The following is a 25,673-nucleotide window of genomic DNA, read 5'->3' on the forward strand; positions in this document are numbered from 1 at the left end:
ATCTTTTACCAATTTCAAAGTACCTAAATATACCGGGAATGCACTGTTTTAAAGTTTAACATGTGGGTGAACAAAGGGAGTTAAACTCACATTATACAGATTATGAAAGTGGGAATTATCAAGCGGGAATTCTTGATAGCATCAAAGGAGGTAGTTTACTCTAGTACTTTATTACAGAAATGGCAGTTAATCATTGACGCAATAAAATGCTGAGCGTAAGAACCTTCGCACATTCTCATCTGTTCAGTCTCTTGTTTTACATTTAATCACATGACTCCAAGTATTATTTGTCTGTTTTTCTCATTGTGGCTTGTTTTCTCAACCAGATCATAAGATTCTCATGTAAAGAGCTATGTTATACTCTTTTTTAAGTAAGTCCTAGTATAGCACCTAGCACAATGCTACGTATGCAGCACTGATGAAATTTTAGCATATTACTAACACTCATAAACTAAACTCAAGAACTGTCATTTCACAGATGACGACATCAAAGAGCAAAGGGTCTCACTGGCACTCTGGGATTGGAAACCACTTCCAGGACACTCTAACCATATCTTAGTCTGCATGGCCTAGGCAACTTTAAATCTCCAGTGTCTAGCACTGATATCCAGGAGGTGAACACTCCAACAACTGTGTACGAGGATAAAGGTTTGCTGAATGAATGCATACATCTTGACTCCTAGTGTTGTACTCTTTTCATGATTAAAAAAAAAAAAAAAGACTGTTGATTTAACTGGAATTGGGATGAGGTGCTTATCCTCACCTCCAAGGAGGGCAAAAGTGTGATTATTTGTGGAAGGTCTGCCCTTTGAAGAGCTGTACACACAACTCAGAACTTAAACTTTAAACCATTACCTTAAATTATTATATTTCCACAATAAACAAATAACAGCAGCTAATATTTGTCAGGCATTTACTACGCAGCAGGCACTATTCTAAGTATAGTATTCTAAATATATTAAACTATTTAAACTTACAGCAACCTTGTCCAAGGTAGGTGCTGTTATTACCTACAATTTACAGACGAGGGCACTGAGGCACGTAGATGCTATGTAACTTGCTAGTGAGTGACAGAGCTGGAATCCAAACCCAGTATGTCTGCCTCCATGGCCTACTTTCTTAATTACTATGTTAAACCATCTCGCAATAATTTAAGAGAAAACCATCAGATTAATGAGATATCTTATGATTGGCGAATTATAAATCATAATTAGTGACATAAAGATTTATAACTATAAACCTTATAATTGATGAACTATAAATGTTTTCAACAAATGATATTTTATTAAGTACCTAGAAAAATGAGAAGTAAAAGATGACAAAATATTGCCAAAAAGAAGTTCTATTACATGTGTTCTAATGAAAAGAAAATTATTTATCAGTAATAAGTATAAACACTGTAAACGTCACTCAAGGCTACAAGAGAGGGAACAAGGCCCCTGTAACTTGATGACATAGACTCTACAATGATGACACTGTTCATTGATTTAGCACACTCTTTATATAAATAAACTGTAAGTAAATAATGAAAGGTAAATTTGGATTTGACTCCTCTTTAAATTATCACTTGTTCCTAGTTACTGAGATCCAACTCAAATTTTAAGGTTTCACTATAAAAAATAAAAGTAGGCAAATTTTACTATACTTTATAGGCTTTTTAGAGACAGCCAAGAACTAATTTTAGATTAACAAAACTATATGAAGATATTCTACAACCTTTAAAACATTAGCAGTTTTAAAATAATGCAAAATATAAGAAAATATATTCTTTCTGGATTAATAGGGCTAACCCTGTTTTTTGATACACTGTCTGGAAAAAATAATGACTTAGACCATTTCTACTCTTCAAGTCACCTAAAAAGAACAAAGTAGATGAGTCCAGGGTTCCTTCCCTGAGTCTACGTCAGTTTCCTTTACCCTGACTATTAATTTAACATTTGGCATGTGTCCTACATAGCTTCCTGTTTTCTTGATAGTGACGTTTGTGCTAAACCAACAATATTTAACATCAGCTGAGAAGGAAGTCTTCAACTTTGGCAACCTAAAATAACAAGTGACTCTCAAATAAAATATGCTCAAAGATCAATAACTGCCTTTTTAAAAAGGTCACATATTACAGTAAATTACTGTTAACTAATATTAACTACATTTTCATCTTTTAGAATTTATTTTCTCTGAATTAAATCTAACATCAATTACTCAGTTTCAAAAATTATCATGGTTTCTAGACTGGATGCAGAAGTAAAGAAGCTGGAAGACTGACAAAGGGTATCTTAACATTTATCTAAATAATCTAAAACATGGGCATTTTATCTGCAAAGGCATCTGAACTGGTTCACGGAATCTTACATATTCAGCCTTGAAAGGGCTATAATTATACCCCATCTAGCTGGCCAAATCAAAATCCACAAGGTCAAGTCTTAGACCCTTTTACAAGCAAAAAATACAAATTAAAATTGGTCAAAGAACACAAAATTGCATTCAGATAGATTTTCTACATTGATTTTCAGGGGAATGGAGCTATGCATTTGATGACATATGATATTCTTGATACATCAAGTATATTCTATCACTAAAGCCTAAAAACTATGGCTAGACCCTACTAGAAAAATGATACATTTAATTCTTAGCATAGGATTCCAAAATGCCATCACCAAAATAAGTGACTCAGCCCAGAATGTTTTAAAAATTACAAAATTAAAATATTCAAGAAAATGTGTTTGCCAGTTCATGTGGCGTCAACTGTTATTCTCAGCTTCCATGCCATATCTCCATTTATAAATGATAAACTTCAACTCTACTTTAGAGTAGGAAGTATTTTTAAATGTTGGTAGGTGTCCCTATAACAAAAATGTAGTTTAAATTACAATATGGTTTCAGTAGGAATGATGGGCTCACATACTGTTTTTAACAGCTAACTAGAAGGGGGAAAAAAATCCTTTAACTTTTTCAGACAGATGCTTAGCTTATTAATTTTCAACCTCTCTTCTTTTCTAATATGTGCATTTAATTAACTCTGCTAAGAGAATAAGAGGAAATTAACAGGATTATCTCAACAAGTACAAGTGTTTGATAAAATTAAACATCCATTCATAATTTTAAAAGCTCTCTATAAACTGGGATAAAAGGGAACGTCCTTAATCTGATAAAGGCTATCTATAAAAAACTTAAAGCAACATCATACTTAAAAATAAAACATTAAAATTTTTTTCTTTGAGATAGAGGATGAGACAAGAATACCAGCTCTTATCACTTTTATTCAACGTTGTACTGGAGGTCCTAGCCAGGATGGAGGAAATAAGGGGTATAGAAATTGGAAAAGAAGAAACAGAACTTACGTTTTTGCAGAAAATGTGACTGTGCACATAGAAAATGTTGTAAATGTTTAGCAAATTTTGTGCACTATTGGAATGAGTATGTGGGTTTAGCAAAGTTGTTAGAGCATACATAGAAGTCAACTGTATTTCCATATACCATCAACAGTCAGAAAACAAAACTTTCAGAAAGACGCCATCTAAAATAACATCAAATGATCAAATATATAGAAATAAATGTTACAATAGATGTGTAAGATCTCTATGCAGGAAGCTATTATTAAGAAGAAAATAAGTAAATAAATAAACAGAGATATCATGTTCATGGATTAAAAGACTCATAATGAGGCTGGGCACAGTGGCTCATGCCTATAATCTTAGCAAGTTAGGAGGCCGAGTCAGGCGGATCACTTGAGCTCAAAAGTTTGAGACCAGCCCGGGCAACATGGATAAACCCTGTCTCTACAAAAAAAATACCAAAAAATTAGTGGGCATGGTGGCACGTGCCTGTAGTACCAGCTACTTGGGAGTCTGCGGTGGGAGGATCACCCGAGCCAGTGAGGTCGAGGCTGCAGTGAGCAATGATCGCATCACTGCACTCCAGCCTGAGACACGGAGTGAGACTCTGCCTCAAAATAAAAAAAAGACTCATAATGAAGAGTTGTCAGTTCTGCCTAAATTGATCTGGAATCTGAAAGGCAGATTCTAAAATACAAATGGAATGCCAAGAACCTAGAATAGATCCGATTATCTTGAAGAAGAAAAACTCAATAGGATTATTCACAATAAACAAAAGGTAGAAGCAATCCAAGTGTCCATCTATGGATGAATGGATAAAAAAAATGGATAAACAAAATTATATATACATCATACTATACATCTATATCCACACACAATGGAATGGAATATTATCCCGCCTTAAAAAGGAAGGAAATGTTGACACATGCTACAACATGGATACATCTTGAGGACCTTATGCTAAGTGAAATAAGCTAGTCAAAAAAGGACAAAGACTATATGATTCCACTTACATGAGGTATCTAAAGTAGTCAAACTCATAGTCAGAGAAAGTAGAACGGTAGTTGTAACGGGTTAAGGAGAGAGGGAAATAGGAAGCCATAGTTTAATGGGTACAGAGTTTCAGATGGATAGTAGTAATGATTGTACTACAATGTGAATAAACTTAATGCCACAGAACTGTAGGCTTAAAAATGATTAAAATAGTAAATTTATGTTATATGTATTTTACCACAATAAGAAAAACCTTGGTAGGAAATTTGCTCTACTGGATTTCAAAATTTACCATAAACGTTAGTAATTAAAATATTGACGTTGGTACAAAAATAGACAAACCAGTAAAACAGAATAAAGAGTCCAGAGACAGACCCTCACATTTCCAGACACTTAATTTATGGCAAAAGCATTTCTTCCATTAGTATCTACATATTTTTTCAGATTTCTTTTTCAGGTATGGCAGGTGAAAATACCACATTATAAGTAATACAAATTATTTTTACAGTGTTGCTTATTTTATCTTTACATCATTTTTAGCTTATATTTTATGTATGTTTTATAATCTATAAATATATTTTTACAAGGAAAAATGCACGTAGCAGAGGTCCACAATAAAATGATTTGGGGTGTGCTACAATCTGAATGTTTGTGGCCCCTCAAAATTCCTATTGGAATCTAACCCCCAACGTGTTGGTATTAAGAGGTAGGGCCTTTGGGAGCTGACTAGGTCATAAAACGGAGGCCTCATAAATAGGATTATTTATGAGGTCTTATAAAAGAGGCCTGAGGGAGCTTGTCTGCCCCTTTGCCCTTCTGCCATAGAAGGACACACAGAAGGCACCATCTATGAGAAACAGGCCCTCACCAGACGCAATCTACCAGAGCCATGATCCTGGACTTTATAGCCTCCAGAACTGTGACCAAGAAACTTCTGTTGTTTATAAATTACCCAGTCTAAGGTATTTTGTTATGGCAACCCAAACTGACTAAGACAGGGTACATAACAAAAAAAAAAGTTTGGGCCGGACGTGGTGGCTTACGCCTGTAATCCCAGCACTTTGGGAGGCTGAGGCGGGCAGATCATGAGGTCAAGAGATCGAGACCATGCCGGTCAACATGGTGAAACCCCGTCTCTACTAAGAATACAAAAATTAGCTGGGCGTGGTGGCACGTGGCTGTAGTCCCAACTACTTGGGACACTGAGGCAGGAGAATCACTTGAACCTGGGAGGCGGAAGTTGCAGTGAGCCCAGATCGCGCCATTGCACTCCAGCCTGGCAACAGAGCAAGACTCTGTCTCAAAAAAAAAAAAAAAGTTTGGAGTAATCATTGCTATAAGAGTTATACAAAGGAGTCTCTATTCTCAAAAACTTGTAATCAGAAGACAAAAATCAAACTATGAAAGTCACACAACACAATTTAAATAACAAGTCAAGACAACAATAGATACAAGTCACAAAGCAATTAACATGATTAATTGCCAAATTAGTGGTTAAAGAAAATAAACACAATAGGAGCGAAGAGAGCAGAAAAACCACTTTTAGCGTGGGTAACCAAGGAAGGTTCACTGGAATACAACTGGCCTCTAAGAATGCATAGGATCTGGCCAAGTGAGGGGAAGGAGAAATAGTTATGGGCAATTGTCTTTAAGGGCAAAACCTAAGAGACAAGCACTGCTAGACTGAAAACTCTAAGAAGAAAGAGAACGCATTAAACCCTGGATCCCTCAGTGTCCAGCAGCATACCTGCTGGCACATAGGAAGTACCTGAAAGCTATTTCATAAATACTGCAAGTGAGCAAGGTGGAGCTGGAGTGGACAAGGTCAAACAAGTTACAGAAATGTCCTGGACTGTTTGCTATTCCAACTGTGGGAAAGGTGGTAATTATTACTCATATTAGTAAATGTTATATAAGAGATCCCCAGGGACAAGGCCAACTTAAATACCATTTTCATACATTCAATGTACAGTGTTATTTTATAAGAAGTAATTTTTACACTAAACACTACTAATTTTCCAATGAAAATATTCCTGTAAACTTTTTAGGCCACTGTTTTTATGCCTTGATCCAAAACATGTCCTAAATAGATGTGCTGCCTATTCCCTGAACTCTGGGGCTCATATTTTATATGATTTGCATACTATTTTTCTAAATCCCATAGAAATTCCTGATCCATATAGGGAAGGCCTAAGGAGTATTTACCATGGCATGCCCCAGTAGCTCAGATTCTCAAGGGAATGAACTAGCAGAGCTTTGATCTCACCCTGATTAGCTCTCCTGCTACATGCTTTATTTACGTTTGTATCTCAATAATGCCTCACACTTACTTGGTGCGCAGTATATGCTTAGCTTATATAAAAAAATAAATTTGAATGGAAAGCACAAAAGCAGAGTAAAGGAAAGAATAGATGGAAAACCAGTGGGGATGGGGAGATAGGGAGATGGGGAGAAGAAAAGAAAACGAAAAAGCAGAGAGAATTGTAGTAGGAAACCGATGACAGGGTAGAGCCAAAAACAGAGAATGAGATAAAGAAGAGTGGGGAAGAAAGGAACAGGAAGAATTAATAGATTCTGAAGTGTCATTAAAGGATTCCCTTTCCTGTTACTGAAAAGTGCTTTCTAAAGATAGAAAAAAAAAGTTTTTTATATCTTCAAATTCTTATATTGAAATGATCATGAAAAGACTTAGCATCTGCTATATGAGCATATCTGGAACTATAGGGTAATGGGATAAGTGTGCCATCCACGTATTTTTGGTTGTTAGGTAGTTTGAAAGAATTTCGTTCTTAGATTGCTGCTTGAGATGCTACTGCTATACACTATAAATTCTAAAGCCTCGTGCAAGTTAAATAATCTCTCTCTTCCTCCGTGTTCTCATCTGTAAAATAAGGATAACAGTCATGCTCCAGAGAGTTGTTATGAGGATCCACTGATTTGGTGCACATAAATAAAGTCTTTAGAACAGTTCCTGGCACACAGAGAGCACTCGCTGTCACGAGTATTCAAAAGTACAAATTGCAAAACCAAAAAATAAGGAGGAGGAGAGTCTATCTCAAACACTATTTTCCTTAAACCCTTTACTCTGCTGGGGCAATAATTTTCAGAGTCAAAAATCTCAATTGACCTCCTCGCCTCTTCACGGGGCTACTTCATTTCTTCATTCCACAGACAAAAATTCTGACGGGGTCCAACTGTGAAAAGACTTAATCAGAGCAGTAAAATAATTTTCCGGCGTCCTAAAGCAAATCTAATGAAGCCCATCATGCCTCTCATGTTACACAGCAGGAAATTTACTGGGAAACAAAGAGAAGAATATCAAGATGGGACACGTAAATTGGCTGCAGAGCAAGCAGAGACTAGAAGGAGCCATCAGAGAAACAAGGACGGGAAGCATCTAGTCTAGGTCAGAGGCTTTCAAACTTTTTTGACACATAATAAGAAACTTTTATATCACCATTTTATATCACCATCAGTAGAGACATCTGTACTGAGTTATATATATATGTGTGTGTGTGTATATGTATATATATACGTGTGTATGTGTTCATATATAAATTGAAAACAAAATTGTTAAGCAATGATACTTAGCTTTATTACATGACGTGTACTTTTGTTCCATTCTCTTCTGTTTTTTATGTAAATCAAGACCCTCTAAAATGATTTCATAACACACCTAAGGGTCACAGCTATCAATGGTTTGTAACCCACAGCTCTGTCCAATACAATCTCACAGAACGCAGCTTCCTGGAAAATGAAGATAACAATATTCAACTCCACACTTGGTCAAAACTATTCCTTGAACACTTCATTCAGTTCTAGGCATTACACTTTAAGAAGTATAGAGACTAACTGGATCACATTCAGAAGAAGCCAAAAAAGACGAGGAAGGACACAAATCGCATGACAGAAGCAAAGGCTACATGTTAGCCTACAGAAGAGAGAAATATCAAACATGATAGCTATCTTCACTCACATGCAGGATCAATTAAGCTTGTTCTATATTGTGACAAGGGAGAGAAGTGGCAAGGAAAAGGGTTTCAGGTCAAGGTAGAAAAGCACTATGTAACAGTATTAGCTGCCCAGGGGGCTGTGTTGGGACTCATGGAGCTTCCACGTGACTGGAGATATTTACAGACAGCCTGAACAGTCACTTGGCAGAGAAGCATTAGAAGGGGTTCATAGATCACATGGTTAACATTAGAGTGTAACACTTTCCAATCCTGAAATTCTATAATTCTGGTGTAGATTAAAGCAATAGTATACTTTAATATGACTACTAAAGCTAACAATAGTTCTTTATTAAGTTTTTAATAAGAAATGAATTCTACCGTGAACCACATGAAACGAAGTTGAAATGGCAAATTATATTTTCTTGTAACAAGAGAATGTAACAAAAATTGGCAATGTGCCTATCACAGTCATTAAAAATCTTCATCAGTTACAATTAGAGAAAAACTGAAATGTTACCCAAATCACTGGCATAGTGTCTAAGATGTTCAACTTAGAATATATAACTATAGGCCGGGCGCGGTGGCTCAAGCCTGTAATCCCAGCACTTTGGGAGGCCGAGACGGGCGGATCACGAGGTCAGGAGATCGAGACCATCCTGGCTAACACGGTGAAACCCCGTCTCTACTAAAAAATACAAAAAACTAGCCGGGCGAGGTGGCGGGCGCCTATAGTCCCAGCTACTCGGGAGGCTGAGGCAGAAGAATGGCGTAAACCCGGGAGGCGGAGCTTGCAGTGAGCCGAGATCGCGCCACTGCACTCCAGCCTGGGTGACAGAGCCAGACTCCGTCTCAAAAAAAAAAAAAAAAAAAAAAAGAATATATAACTATATTACAGCTTCAATAAGCAAACATCAAAAAAGGTGATCTTTAAAATGTACAGAAATAAGAGTATTTACAAAAGAAGATTGTATTATAAACATTCTCTCCTTGCCCAAAAGCCATTCGTTGGTGTGTATCGATTTTATGTGTATTTTATACCTACAAAATACATGTATAAATTTTCTCCTTACCCAAAAGCCATTCTTTGGTGTGTGTATATATATGTAAAGCATGCACAAAGTAACAATGCCCTCTCTGATTTTTTACTGATCCAACTAACTGAAAATTTGAGTAATCTTCAGAAAAGTTTTTATCCGTATAACCATCTACCATATTTATTTTTAAAAAACCATATCTCCAATTATCTAATATATAGTTAGGAATTACTTATCAATAACATACTACTGTCGCCCCTCTGAGACAGAATTCTTAAGAAGGCCAACTCCTGGACTGTTAGAATACAGAAACCTTTCTAGAATCGTGCTATTCAAAGACAGCAGGTCCATGGACCAGTTCTGGTCTGTAAATTATTACTAATCCATAATAAGAAAAGTACAGAAAATGAGATAAGAATTTTAAAACTTTTATAGCAATGTGTAAAAGTAAGTTTAAGTCTGATGAATCTACTAATAAAAGAGTCAAGCCTTGTATTTCATGTCTTTTTCATTTCATTCTTCTAGCAATTCATTTTTATATTTTACAAAAGTATCAGTTGGTGACTAGATTTTTTTTTAATCTGCTCTTCCATCAAAGAGTTTGAAAAACACTTTTCTAAAGAATCTTTAGATGCTGAAGGTCCTTGGATATGAAGATAAGCTGCTTTACTTTGATGTCTTCTAATCTCTCTATTCATCTTGGTTTCCCCACAACAGTAACAAACATTAATTTATTTCTTTCCAAGTGTTCTTTTGATATCTCTACTAAGTTGACAGCAACATCAATATAGTTCACTGCCTAAAATTTATCATCAGGTTATCTGCCTGACTGCTCAGAATCTGTAACACTATTTCATTTCCATCCAGATGTAGCTCCAACATATTCTTGGGTTCATTCCTTGTAAGAAGATATTAACAAATCTGACAAGCCAGTTTGAAGGGGTCACCCAATCTGGCAACATGACTGCTCGCATAATCTGTGGTCGTCTATCCTTTGGAAATACTAAAGGGTAGTATGGCTCAGTTTTAAACCCCAGACCTTCTAAAGAGACCATCTAAAGTAATGGTCTCTTGCATCCTGAATTCATGCCAATCTACCTATACTTCCAATCTTCCATTTGAACTATATTGGTTCTCAGAATCCTTTTCTGACTTACACACTCTTTTAATTTCTTGAGTAAATACCTACAAAGATAGATATAATAAGCATATTTATAAAAACCTGCCAATGACAATTCCAAAAGATACTTTTATGATGCAAAAACATGATAAATACTATTCTTTAAAAATTAACTACATTGTGCTGTGCTGTAAGAAATTATTCCACAATGCCAATAATTATATCATTAGTTTTAGTTAAGATTTGCAAAGTCATTCAAGCTTCCAACTCCTCAATAACTTTAATAATGGAAAAAACAACAACAACAAAAAGAATAAGGAGTCTGCGAATGTAGTTCAAAAAGCAAATCAGTGACAGACTTAAAATGACTACATGTGTTTAATTTCTACCCCAGTTCCAACAATGAAATTGTTTTCCCTTTACATACCCTAGTAATTGTTCAGCATTCCTTCCTAAGGTAGGAGACTTCACAGCCTTGGTTCAATGTTTAGATCCCCTAAGGCCAGTTTCTGGAATTAGGCATGGTTAAACATCACGACAGCACAGAAGAACGGCTATTTTCTTTGAGTGGCTAAAAGCTTGGGGATTAGTGGGTATAGTGTAGGCAAAGTAGTGGTGTAGGTTTTGTGAAAAGAAGAAGAAAAGGAAAAGTACGTGGAGGAGGCACGTCCTATTCCTACTCTATCTCAACATGAGCTGGTTTTTATTTTTTATTATTAGATTTGTTTAAAATAATATAAATGGTTGATAGTGGAAAATAGATCAGATCTAGAACAGTTATGAAGAGTCTGGTTAGGACTAGTTAGGAAAAGAGATGGAGTGCTGACAGTAGAGATAGAGAGAAATGGATGAACTGGAGGCCAAACAGCTTCTGAGAGCAGCTGATGAGGCTTGAAGAGAGATTTGCATTTCAAGAAGTAATGATATCTTGAAGTCCATGCTCAAGATTGTGATAAGGATTTAGTTTCAGTATCTTATTTTATTTAGGAGCCCACAGCTGTAGGCTTGCCTCCATTTTTCTTCACCCTTCCTTTTCTATAATCTTTTCTTCTCCCCTGATTTCCTTTTCCTATCTTATTGTCCTTCCTCTGTCTTCGTTCTTTCCCTTCAAATCCACCCCTTTCCTTCTTCCCTCCCTAACCTTCTCCTTTGGTTACACACAATATGGAACTGGAAGAATTTTTAAATATTTACTCTATGCATGAATAGTTCTTAACTTAAAATCCAGAGGGTTCAAACATGTATATATATTTTACGTTTGCAAAAAGACACGTAACAGAATGTTCACAATGGCACTATTCAAAATGGACTAAAACCAGTGTATTAGTCTGTTCCCACACTGCTAATAAAGACGTGCCCCAAACTGGTTAGTTTACAAAGGAAAGAGGTTTAATTGACTCACAGTTCAGCATGGCTCGGGAGGCCTCAAGGAACTTACAATCATAGCAGAAGGGGAAACAAACACATCCTTCTTCACATGGCGGCAGCAAGGAGAAGTACCGAGCAAAAGGGGAAAAAGCCCCTTATAAAATCATCAGATTGCATGATAACTCACTCTCTATCACAAGAATAGTACCCAGGATTCAATTGCTTTCTACCGGCTCCCTCCCACGACAGGTGAGGATTATGGAAACTACAATTCAAGATGAGATTTGGGTGGAAACACACCCAAACCATATCAATTAGGAACTACTCAAATGCCCTTCAAAAGTACAGTAGATAAACTGTGGCATGTTACACAACGGAAGACTAGTTGCTCAGCCAGAAAAATGGGTGATCTACAACTATCTGCAACAACAGAGAATACCACAAACATAACGCTGAACAAATGAAGCCTCGCACAAAATGCCATTTTGTGCAGCAAAAATTCCATCTATATATATGTGTATATATATGTATATTAAGTATATTAACCTATTTTGTTAGAAGTCAGGAGAGCAGTTATCCTTTCATTGGAAGAGCGGTCAGTGACTAGATGGGAGCACAAAGGGGACGTACAAGGTGCTGATAATGTTCTGGGTTTTGGATGCTAGTTACACAAGTCTGTTCAGCTCGTGAAAAATCAATGCATTATATACTTACTTATGATTCAGTGCACTTTTCTGAATATACACTATACCTCAATAAAAAGTTTTTAAATTTAAAAATAATTAGTTTAAACCTTTAATGTCTAGGAGAGGGAAGTAGCAACAACTAACCTTTTTGTTTCTCTGATGCTTTCTAATGACTTTTTTCAACCTAAGAGACAACTGTGATACACCCCTGAACCTGACACCACGACATTACTTTCAGATTCACAGTTTTATACTAATTGTGCCAGGTCCTATGCTAGGTAGTGGAGACAAAGCTGTTATGCCAGATAAGGGCCCTATCTCCTCTGCTAATGGAGACAGGCCTAAGAAACAATAAATAAAAGCTTGAAATTGGCAATAGGACAGATTCTCATACAGAAAATAACCAGGGAGAACTGTTATAGATGGAATGGCTTAGCTATGCAACCCTGAACAAGTTACATAACTTACTTGAGTTTCAGTTACCTTGTCTGCCTGAAGAGACTATTAGACGGATTATATGTGACAATACCTTTCAAAGCACTTACATTACAATGAAACATTATTAATGATAACAGTTATTGTTATATTACTGTCCTTACTGCCAATATAGAGCTGCTTATGTTAACCAATGTCATAGCATGTTCTATACATTACTACCATAATCATAACAATGAGTAATATTTTATAAGTCACTAATTCTCAATTAAAAAGCTTCTACTATGGGAGAAACAGGTGCATCGGTGAATGGGTGTCCTTTGCCACAGGAGGGGATACTAGTGATACAAAGGTCTGGCTCAATTTCACCATAGCCTTCTCTGACCTTTCTAGCGAAGAAAGCACAGAAAGATGATGCTGAGAGGGGCAGGCTAGAGAAATTTAACCAACTGGAGAACATATATGAAGTACCTCAAATTTTGTCAGAGTGAAACTTCTGTGCATTAAAAGACATTATCAACAGAGTAAAAAGGCAACCTATGGAATGGGATGGGATGCTTGCAAATCATGTATCTATCTGAGAAGGAACTGATATTCAGAATCCATAAAGAAATCATACAGTGAGCCGGGCGCGGTGGCTCAAGCCTGTAATCCCAGCACTTTGGGAGGCCGAGGCGGGCGGATCACAAGGTCAGGAGATCGAGACCACAGTGAAACCCCGTCTCTACTAAAAATACAAAAAATTAGCCGGGCGCGGTGGCGGGCGCCTGTAGTCCCAGCTACTCAGGAGGCTGAGGCAGGAGAATGGCGTGAACCCAGGAGGCGGAGCTTGTAGTGAGCTGAGATCGCGCCACTGCACTCCAGCCTGGGCAACAGAGCGAGACTCCGTCTCAAAAAAAAAAAAAAAAAAAGAAATCATACAGTGAATACCAAAAAAACTTTTTTAATGGGCAAAAGACGAATAGACATTTCTCCAAAGAAGATGTATAAATGGCCAAGAAGTACATGAAAAGATGCTCAAGCCTGTAATCCCAGTACTTTAAGAGGCCAAAGTGGGAGGACTATTTGAGCTCAGGAGTTCGAGACCAATCTGGGTGACATAGCAAGACCCTGTCTCTACAAAAAATAAACAAATTACCCAGGTACGGTGGCACATGCCTGTGGTCCCAGCTACTCAGGAGGCTGAGGTGGGAGGATTGCTTGAGCCCAGGAGGTGGAGGCTGCACAGTGAGCTGTGATCGCACCACTGCATTCCAGCCTGGGTGACAGAGTAAGACTCTGTCTCAAAAAAATAGTAACAATAATAATAAAGATGCTGAACATCAGTAAACATTAGGGAAATACAAACCAAAACCACTGTGAGATACCACTATACACCCATTAGGATTACTATTATCAAAACAAAAACAAAGAAAAACAGAAAGTAACAAGTGTTGGTGTTCATGAGGATGTGGAGAAATTAAAACCCTTGTGTCTTGCTGGTGGGAAAGTAAAACAGTGCAGCCTCTGTGGAAAACGGTATAGCACACAGCCATAAAAAAGAAGGAAATCACATACTTTGCAACAACATGGATGCAGCTGGAGGCCATTATCCTAAGTGAATTAACACAGAAACAAAAAATCAAATATCGCATGTTCTCACTTATAAGTGGAAGCTAAACACTGGGTAGACATGGACCTAAACATGGGAACAATAGACACTGGGGACTCCAAGAGAGGGGAGGAAAGGAGGGAGGCAAGGGTTGAAAAACTACCTGTTGGGGCCGAGCACAGAGGCTCACACCTGTAATCCAGCACTTTGAGAGGCCAAGGTGGGTGGATGGCTTGAGTCCAAGAGTTTGAGACCAGCCTGGGCAACATGGCGAAACCTCATCTCCAAAAAAATACAAAAATTTAGCCAGGTGTGGTAGCATGTGCTGTAGTCCCAACTACTCAGGAGACTGAGGTGACAGGATTGCTTGAGCCCAGTAGGTTGAGGCTGCAGTGAGCTATGGTCATATCACTGCACTCTAAACTGGGTGACAGAGTCCCGTGAGACCCTATCTCAAAAAAAAAAAATTGTTTTTAAAAAAAGAGAACCTACCTATTGAGTATTACACTCACTACCCATGTGACAGGTTCAATTCTACCCCAAACCTCAGCATCACACAATATACCCTTGTAACAAACCTGCATATGTACCCACTGAACCTAAAATAAAAGTTGAAATTATTTTTAAAGAAAGAAAGAAAACAGTATAGCAGGTCCTCAAAAATTTAAACATAGAATTATCATATGATCCAGCAATTCTACTTCTGGGCATATACCCCAAAAACTGAAAACAGGGGCTCAAACAGGTATTTGTACACCCATATTAATAGCATTATTCACAACAGTCAAAGATAGAAGCAACCCAAGTGTCTATCAACAGATGAAAGGGTAAACAAAGTGTGATATAGACAGACAATGAAACACTATCTAACCTGTAAAAGGAAATTCTGACGCTACAATATGGATGAACCTTGAAGACACTACGCTAGCTGAAGAAAGCCAGTCACAAAAGGGTAAATACTGCATGATTCACTTACATCAAGTGAGGTACCTAAAGTAGTCACATTCAGAGACAGATGCCAGAGTGGTGGCTGCCAGTAGCTGGGGGAAAGGAGAAATGGAAGTTGTTGTTTAATGGTACAGAGTTTCAGCTTGCAAAATGAAAAAGGGTTTGGAGATAAACGTCTCCAAATGCCACATTTCTCATGTACTTAATGCCAAAGATGTGTACACTTAAAAATAATGAAAATTGTAAATTTATGTGTATTTTACCACATTATAAAGCATAATGTGCCAAGTCCAAAATTGACCCAACGTGTAATTACTGAACCACAAAAACTTTTAAATAATGTTTTTTAAATGAAAAATTCAGGAGTCCACAGATGAAAAAAAAATCATTCTGAGGGCATTACACCTACTTAAAAGTGGAACATCAACATGTTCTCCAAAACTTCCACTTGATTCAAGGTTTGTTATCAATAAACTGGCAAGAACAAAGGTTGAGATAAAAAACCTTTTCGGAAAACAAAACAAAACAAAAAAGATATATTTTTCAAAAAGTCAAGAGAAGCAAGGTCAGTGGGATAAACTTAACTTTCATAACATGCCATTAGAAAGATAACCAAATTACTGAGGAAATGTGGCCCTGAGATGGAAGATTACAAAATTAATTCTCAAGCAACACGGCACCAAAAAGTAAAACTATTCAAGTAACATGGAAGCTGAAAAAGAGGCTGTTCTACATTTCTATGTAAGCATAAGGAAACTTTTAATGTATGAGTGATGGTATAAGAATAATTAATTTGAAGCCCTAAAACAAATGCATATGCATATTAACCTGTACTAAAAAGAAAAACCCTCACCTATCTTCCAAACTCAAAGCATTTCGTAAATTTGTCATCCTAATAAAACAAAAACTAATCCAAAAATACTATCTAAATTTTACACAATAGAAGGGACAAAAGACAACAGTGGGAGTGATTTTTTTTTCCTTTGAACAATGTAAAGTGCAGCCAGGAATAGACTAGATGAATTTTCTACTCACTTTTCTTTATGCATTAGACTGGATACCTCCCTTCACCTCTTCCCCTACATCAACCTCCATACCAAATGAAGTCACCCTAAAATGAAGTCATTGGAGGGCATGAACAGCCCAAGATCAGAACCACCTAAAATCCCAGACCCAAATTTATCCTGGCACTTACTACCCCAGACTCTGGAAGCCTAGTCAAAGTTCCCAAAGTGATTTCAGACTTCACTGGGTTAAGGCCAACACCACCACTTACAATCTTAAGTACAAAATATAAAAGGCCATAAAACACCATATGCAAGAGCACTTTGTAATGTTCAAAGGCTCATAAACTGTTTAATTAAAATTATTTATATTATTGTATTTTATACTATTATGATCACAAAAAGTCTAGACAGGCAGCTAGCTACCCAGGGTAAGGATCTAAGGGAAGAAAAGAATATGGGCTGGGATATGAGGAGTACGGGGAACCTGTGTTTCCTTCTGGTTAGCAATCCCAAGGAATACTTCCTGATGGACATCCTGCCCTCAGTAAAACACGTAAAATATCAACACCATGCGCTGTTCACTGAGTTTCCAGATGTTCTGGTACCTAGATAAACACCCTAAGTTCCAGGCAAAATTCTTGAACATCTATGACCCCACACACTGGCCACACTAGCAGAATTCAACAGCCCACCGCTTATGCCCTTCATCCTCAGACAGAACTCCCTGCACTATCTAACTTAAGAGGCTTCTTCAACCCTCTGTTAAGAACTGTTGCATGTATCTGCTCAAGACAATCAGTGTTCAATCTCTAATGACTGTTAAAAACTCTTAAGTTCTATCTGCTAAAACAGTTGGCATCTTCATGCCCATTCATTTTTCAACCTAATCAAATATTCTAAGTTTCATCCACCTGCAGGGTCAAAGTAAGCCATGGTGATTTTTCTCCTGCCTCCGTAGACTTGCAAAAAGCAATGAACAAGGATAGAAGGTTATCTCAGAATTAAAAATCTCTGGATCTCCCATCCATTTCTGCTACATGATTTCTCTGAGTTTTGTTAGATGAGAGTGAGCTCCTGCTTTGCTCTGCTTGCCTGGGTCTTAGTCAATAGCTCCTGTTATACTGCTTGCACGGACACTCTTTACAGACGCCCTGATTCTAAAATAACAATGTGACAACAATAACACAGTGAAATAATGATGTATCATACTACATATTATTTATTATATATAACATACAGTATCACTCACCATTGTTGAACATTATGACCCCGCACTATTGTAAGTGCTTTATATGAATTATCTCATTTCACCCCCATAACTACACAATAAGATCATTAATGTCATCCCCCCATTTAAGAGAAAACTGAAGCACCAAAAGGTTATGTGACCTATCAAAGGTCATTAAGCTGTAAGCAGTAGAATTAGGATACAAACTCAGACCTTACTGACTGAAAAACTTACATGCTTACCATCACATTAACCTGCCACACAACCCCTCTAAAGATAGTTCCCTGTGTTCCAACCCCTGTTCAATCTGACTTCCAGCTTCTGCCCATATCTGACCCTCCCCAGTCAAATCTTGCTTTATTTCTTCTGGTCCTGGCTACTTTTCTTTTCTCCAAAGTCATCTTAAGTGTTCTGATAAAAGATTGTTGAACTATTGAGTAAATTTTCCAATGTCTCTTCTGATTCTACTTCAATCTAACTTCTATGTTTGCTTTCATATATGCCAATAAACAACTGAATTCCTACACAATAGCAGCTAAATGATAAAACATCTAGTAAAACAGTTAACAGTAGGTGTGCAGTATGGAAGAACTGCTTTAACTGTATTGATTGCTCTCTAGGTCTGCCATACAGCTATTATTTTAGGTCTTCCCTTCCTGTATTGAATCACTTATTTTCTTGTTTTACCTTCTTGCTTTGTTGGAACATATATTCCACTAGCATCCTAAGAAAGGGAGAAAAGGAGATAAACTTTTTGAGTTCTTGAAAGTCTGAAAATGTCTAGTTTTAAATTTGATTGATAATTTGGGCAGGTACAGAAGTCGGCCCAACAGACATATTGTCATAGTTTCATGAATGCAGTATTTTCTCTTATTTTTACAAGGATATTAATTATAGCTTTAAAAAAATTCTTCTGTACCTTGCATTGTCTCTGTTTTGCTCTCTGTCTTTCATGTTGATGGCTTTCCTCAGACTGATGATTTCTGGCTATGCATGTCTGTTAAAGAATGCATCTCTTAACATGTAAATTTGAAGCCCTTTATACGTGGGTGGAGTTGTCAACGACTGAGCTTCACTGTAGTGTTATCAACAGCATCCTGGCCTTTTTATTGGAGGATTGCCAGATTGATTATCTGGAGGTCTTTCTCTGGGACCATAAAATAAAATGTGCCCATATGGATGTATATATTCCTATGTATCAGCAAAATGTTAATTATTGGGCCAAGAACCATGCAAATTTAAGACTTTTGATGTACAGTGGTCCCCCCTTATCTATGGTTTTGCTTTCTGTGGTTTCAGTTACCCTTGGCCAACTTTGACACTTGGTCAAGAAAAAGCAATGTTTGGTCTGAAAATGTTAAATGGAAAATTTCAGAACAATTCGTAAGTTTTAAATTGCATGCTGTTCTGAGATTGTTCTCACACCTTCCAGCTCTGTCCCGCCTAGGACATGACTCATCCCTCTGTCCAGCATAGCTGTCTACACTACCCACCCATTAGTCACTTAGTCGCTGTCTTGGTGATCAGATCAACTGCCACGGTACAGCAGTGCTTGACTTCAAGTAATCCTTATTTTACTTAATAAAGTGCTTCGGGAAAGCACAAGAGTAGTGATGCTGGCAATTCAGATACACTAACGACAAGCCATAAAGTGCTTCCTTTAAGGAAAAAGGTAAAAGTTCTTGACTTAATAAGGAAAGAAAAAGCAATCATATGCTGGTGTTGCTAAGACCTAACATAAAAACAAATCTTCTATTCATGAAATTGTGAAGAAGGAAAAAGAAATTTGTGCTAGTTTTGCTTTGCACCTCAAATTGCAAAAATAACAGCTACAGCGTGTGCTACGTGCTCAGTTGAGACAGAAAAGGCATTAAATTTGTGGGTTGAAGACACCAACATAAACATGTTCTGACTGACGGCAACAGAGTTCCATCAGAGGTTAGAGGCATCCATGGGGGAGGTCTTGGAACGTATCCCCTAATGATAAGGGGGGACTACTATATTCATATATTTCATGATTCAACTTGAATTTCAGTTCCTCAGAGAGAGCTTCTCTAACCTTCACTTCTCAATTTGCCCCTCATCAGGGTAATTTCCCTTCATTTATCTTTCTCAATTCATTAAAAAGAGGATTTTTTTGTTAACTAAATTATGGTATGTTTCCTAATGAAACAGTATACAACTATTTAAATGAGGTTACAAAAAGGTATGTAGAACATGGGGTTAAACAAGACAATTTTTAAGAATTAGAACAAGATGGAAGGGGGGAATTTGTCCTACTGGCTATCATGACATTTCACAAGACTGTAATAGTTAAGAAAGTATGGAACTGGCACAAGGACAATGAGTCTGACTGACCAAACCAGAAAGCCTGGCAACAGGCCCATATGTGATATAAACTTGACACCCATGGGCAAGGATGGCCTTCTCAATAAATGAGGCTAGGTCAACCAATTATCCATATGGTGGGGGCAGGGGGCACTATATCTCTATCTCACTCCATATTATAGAAAAAATAAATTTCCATTTAAAGACCAAAAAAGGAAACAGGAAAACTTTAAAATTATTAAAGAAAGATGTGTGCCTTCTGGATAGGCCCAGATTTCTTAAAACTCTCTCACTCTCTCACACACACACACACACACACACACACGCACATGTGCACACAGGCACATATATCCAAATCTAAAAAAGAAAATACTGTTGAATGTAACTTCATCAAAATCAAAACTCTTGGATGTCAGGAGCACTAAAATAAGAATATATGCCACAGACTTTTGCAGATACTTGTAATACATGTAATTACCAAAAGGTCAGTATCCAAAATATATAAAGAATGCTTTAAAATCTATAGAAATATACAAACAATCCACTGAAAAGATGAACAAAGGATATCCCAAAGGAAGAAATCTGAATTGCCAATAAGCATATTAATAGACTTTTTATTACAATAGCAATCACAGAAGTACGAATTAAAACCATAATGAGATACCAGGTCACACCTCATCAGCTTGGCAAAAATGTAAGTCTGACAATATCAAGTACTGGTGAGGCTATAGAATAGTAGAAACTCATTTCTGATGGAAGGAAATTTATATAATCTGGCAATATCTAATAAAATAGAAGACGTATACATCTTAAGAGCTAGTAATTCTATTTCTAGGAATATACCTTTGATGGGTAGCTTTCAAATTTTTTGGTCATCACACATATTTTCATTATGACCCAGTATACGCATACTTACTTATTTAACTGAAATGAAAACTCACAAAACAGTGCTTATTCTTACTGTGACACATTCTGAGAGTTTCCATTTTGTTCTCATTCATTTTTTAATGTTGGGGTGACTCACTCAATTGATTTTACAACTACTAATGGATAAATACACTCAGTTCAAAAAACTGTCCCAGAAAATATTCTCATACATATTTTCCCGTGCACATGTGAGAGAATGTTCACTGTGGCACTCTTTGTCAAAAAAATAATTTAAACAGTGTAACAGTCAATCAGCAGAAGAACTAATTTAAAATTAAGGGTATATTCATACAATGGAATACAAAATATCAGTGCAAAGGAAAGAACCAAAGCTGTAAATATCAACACAGAAAAATCTCATTAACTTTATACTAAGCAAAACGGGCAAGATATAGATGAATATATATAGTATATCATTTGTACAAACTTTTTAAACATGCAAAATAATACTGTTGAGGAATATATTTATGTATAACGAATATATAAAGTATGAAGACAGGCACGGGGAAAAAGGGGAATGAGATCAGGGAAAAGTACAGAAAAGTCAAGTGAACAACTAAATCTAAATTATTAAAAACTGCCAGCCGGGCGTGGTGGCTCACGCCTGTAATCCCAGCACTTTGGGAGGCCGAGGCGGGCGGATCACAAGGTCAGGAGATCGAGACCACAGTGAAACCCCGTCTCTACTAAAAATACAAAAAATTAGCCGGGCGCGGTGGCGGGCGCCTGTAGTCCCAGCTACTCGGGAGGCTGAGGCAGGAGAATGGCGTGAACCCGGGAGGCGGGGCTTGCAGTGAGCCGAGATCGCGCCACTGCACTCCAGCCTGGGCGACAGAGCGAGACTCCGTCTCAAAAAAAAAAAAAAAAAAAAAAACTGCCCATCTTCAGACGACATTGGGCGCAATCAAGGTGGTACGGCCATAGACAAAAATTAAACTATTGCCTCCCAGGGCAGCAGCTTCCTTCCAGACACAAGGCTAATAAAGATTCAGATTGCCAGCTAGAGAAACTCATGCAGCCAAACTGAGATCAGTCTTCAAAGCTTACAGCACTCATCCTTTAAAACTGTTCTGTCTATTTAGTAATCAAGTACTTACACTGAGTATCTATTTTTAACTGAGTAATGAAATTCAGAACATGGACAAAAAAAAATGCAATAGGTAGTTGTGGGCGGATGAGATGTCACAGCAGATGCCCCAAACACAGCCATGTGCCAGTAAGGTTGAGTCACTGCAATATGCTGAAAAAAGATACTGAGGCTCAGCTGCCACAGGTTGCAGTGAGCCTCTCTGCTTTCCCCACTGTTGTATTTGCCAGGCATCATTCCAGAATGCTGAACAGACACTTAGACATTTTCAAGATTAGAAAAATCACTAAAAATGACAAAATATGGCATCTTACAAATAGCACATGCTTATGATCAAATTAACACAGAGCAAAGAACTAATAAACATTCAGTAAGCTCATGGAATAATTCTCTAAAATTAACAATTTGGTCCCTTCAGATCTCAGTCTATATTTTACCTACAAGAGTAAATCCAGTATTAGATAATACACTTTATATAATTTCTTTTTTTTTTTTTTTGAGACGGAGTCTTGCTCTGTCACCCAGTCTGGAGTGCAGTGGTGCTATCTCAGCTCACTGCAACCTCCGCCGCCCGGGTTCATGCCATTCTCCTGCCTCAGCCTCCTGAGTAGCTGAGACTACAGGTGCCTGCCACCATGCCCAGCTAATTTTTTGTATTTTTAGTAGAGACGGGGTTTCACCATGTTAGCCAGGATGATCTCGATCTCCTGACCTCATGATATGCCTGCCTCAGCCTCCCAAACTGCTGGGATTACAGGTGTGAGCCACTGCACCCGGCCTACTATAATTTCAAAAATGTCAACTCATTTCAGGGAATGTCATTAAAAAGAATTATGTGTAACAGAATGTAAGCAATACACTATCAGGCCAATAAAAATCCTTACAAACCACAAGAACAAACCACTCTGATCCCCAAAACAAGTAGTTTCTCAAGGAAAACATCTAACTCATTCATTTATCCATTCAAATCCTACTTACTACATTACATGTGAAAAGTACCAAGATAGACCTTAAGGAGGTATAAACATAAATTAAACAAGAACTTGGCCCCTAAGATACTGATGGCCTAGCAATGGGGTTTAGAAACATACATAATCTTAAGTAAAGTAGAAAAATCTAGGTACCATTAGAGAAATATATATGAATTGCTATTTTAAAAAAAAAAGGAAAGAAATCTTGCCTCGATTAGGTTCTTGCCTATTTCACCTATGAACCAGATCTAGAATATAGATACTTAGACCTTATCTCTTCAAGGGCAAGTGGCTACATGTAATAACAAGACTGTTTCTTGTGACCTTTAAAAATTGTCTCCTAATTCTATACCTTTTATATATACTGTGTCCTATAGGGTATACCTTTTTGAGTTAATAGAAATTAGACATGTAGATCCTACCTCTCATAACTGTGTCTGCTGAAGAGCTAAAAGAAACGTAAATGCCAAAAGTGACACACCAAAAAGAAGCCATTCTTTTCCCTAACTCCACCACTGTTTTGTTGCAGAAACGAGAAATTCACACTTCGGCTGATGGAAGGATTGAAGAAGGAATTGTTAATGAACTTCTAAAGAATTTCCCTGAATCTTTCAGACGAGTACTACATATAAGGCATCAATAATGTTCCAGATTAACAAGGCCTTTCACATCATTTTATGAATGTGGGTAGAGATATTTTTATTTATTTTTTGCAGCTAAAGAAAGTAAATTCCATACATATTAAATGTCATTAAATGCAATTTCACATATTTTTTAGGCAGTTAGTCCAGAAAAAGCTAGGTCTAGTCCAGGCATGGTGACTCACACCTGTAATCCCAGCACTTTCGGAGGCCAAGGTGGGTGGATCACCTGAGGTCAGGAGTTTGAGACCAGCCTAGACAACATGGTGAAACCCTGTCTCTACAAAAAATTAGCCAGGCGTGGTGGCAGGCACCTGTAGTCCCAGCTACACAGGAGGCTGAGGCAGGAGAATCGCTTGAAACCAGAAGGCAGAGGTTGCAGTGAGCCGAGATCGCACCATTGCACTCTAGCCTGGGCAACAAGAGCGAAACTCCATCTCAAAAACAAAAAAACAAACAAAAAAAAACGCTAGGGCTAGTGGATTCATTTCAAATTTGTCATCAGATCCCACTATTTGCACTTAAATCTTCAACTAAACATTCAGGAATTTGAGAACACCCAAAAGGGAATCTGTGAAAAAGAAGCAACAAGACTTCATGCTGATAAATGCCAACTGGTTTCTCAGGATACTGATACAAAGAGTAAGAATCTCAGGTTGATATCATTTTACATATACCAGTCACCAGTCAGCAGTCCACTAGCCATCAGGCCCCCGTCAGGTCTTCAATACCTCTGAAAAGAATGTCTGTGACATGCTAAAAAAGAAAGATTTATTTCTACATCCTATACATTCAGGTCAATGAACATTCGTGGTTGATGGGCTGGTTTTATTTTTTTTCTTTATTTTTGTTTAGAGAAGGGGTCTAGCTATGTTGCCCAGGCTGGTCTCAAACTCCTGGGCTCGAGTGATTCACCCGTCTCAGCCTCCCGAGTAGCTGGGACTACAAGCCTGTACCACTGTGCCCAACTCAGGTTGTTCGGTTTTTTTTTTTTAATGACAGCTTTACTGAGATGTAATTTACATACCATAAAATCACTGCAAAGTGTGCAATTTGATCATTCTTCATATATTCCCAAAGCGATGCAACCTTCACCACTAATTTTACAACATTTTTGTTACTCCAAAATCCCACACTCAAGCAGTCACTTCTGATTCCCCCAGCCTCTGGCACCCACTAATTTACTCTCTGTCTCTACGGATTAGCCTATTCGGGACACATCACATAAATGGAATCATATACTATGTGACCTTTTATAATGAGCTTCTCTCACTTAGCACAATGTTTTCAAGGTTCATCATGTTGTACTGTGAATTAGTACTTCATTACTTTGTATGGGTAAATAATATTCTATTTTTGATATGCCAAATTTGTTTATCCATTCATCAGTTGATGGACATTTGAGTGTTTTTGCAGGACTTCTGACCTGCAAAAACCTTAGTCATCTAATCTGATTGCTCATTTTATGGATAAAAAACTGAGATCCAGTGAGAAAATGGGAACTGCCTCTGGCTACACAGACTTAAGACTATCAATGGACATCTGAAATGCCTTCTTTTCTCCAAGCTCACCCCATTCCAATAAAAGAAGAATGTGTTTGTTCCTAGCAGTAAAATGCAAGATAGGATAGGTCCAGAAGACCTGAGGTGGGCAGGAAAAGAAAATAGACAGGATTAGGCACAATCTTGTTGAACCAAAGGAACTTATGAAAAGATCAACAGTTTTAAACCTTCAAAAACACAGAAAAAAAGAGATGAGCACAGTGCAGACATAAAGATGCTATTTTTAATCAGAGAAGGAAAGAAACATGAAAGTGTGGGAAAACCTGAAAAGTTACTCTGAAATATCCAGTGATCCATCTGAAAATCTTTTTATTCTCAGACCCAGAAGAAAAATACACTGATTTAAAGATCCCAGAAAGAGGAAATCAAAGTCAAAACCACAAACTGAGAAGAAATGAGCACAGTAAAGGAAGTACATCACTCTACTTTCTGCAGGCCAAAAATTGCAGTGAGGGAAACTGG

The 25,673-nt window shown here is 37.4% G+C and overlaps 1 protein-coding gene across 25 annotated transcripts in view; it reads right to left on the reverse strand.

Moving 5' to 3' along the window:
• The window catches only part of BABAM2 (BRISC and BRCA1 A complex member 2), a 493,921-nt gene that overhangs the window by 422,139 nt on the left and 46,109 nt on the right, over nucleotides 1-25,673 (reverse strand). For 6 of the 25 annotated variants that reach the window (XM_074012086.1, XM_074012082.1, XM_045368624.2 and 3 more), the window contains exon 1: nucleotides 18,615-18,670. The exons of the other annotated variants lie outside the window; for them this stretch is intronic. Coding sequence is in view for 2 of the 6 variants with exons in the window: in XM_074012082.1 (XP_073868183.1) it covers nucleotides 18,615-18,649 (35 nt within the window). In the remaining 4 variants the exon portion in view is untranslated. Of the gene's footprint in view, nucleotides 1-18,614; nucleotides 18,671-25,673 lie in introns of those variants that run through there. 25 annotated transcript variants of the gene reach the window in all.

Source organism: Macaca fascicularis, chromosome 13 (genome assembly GCF_037993035.2).
Source record: "Macaca fascicularis isolate 582-1 chromosome 13, T2T-MFA8v1.1".
NCBI lineage: Eukaryota > Metazoa > Chordata > Mammalia > Primates > Cercopithecidae > Macaca > Macaca fascicularis.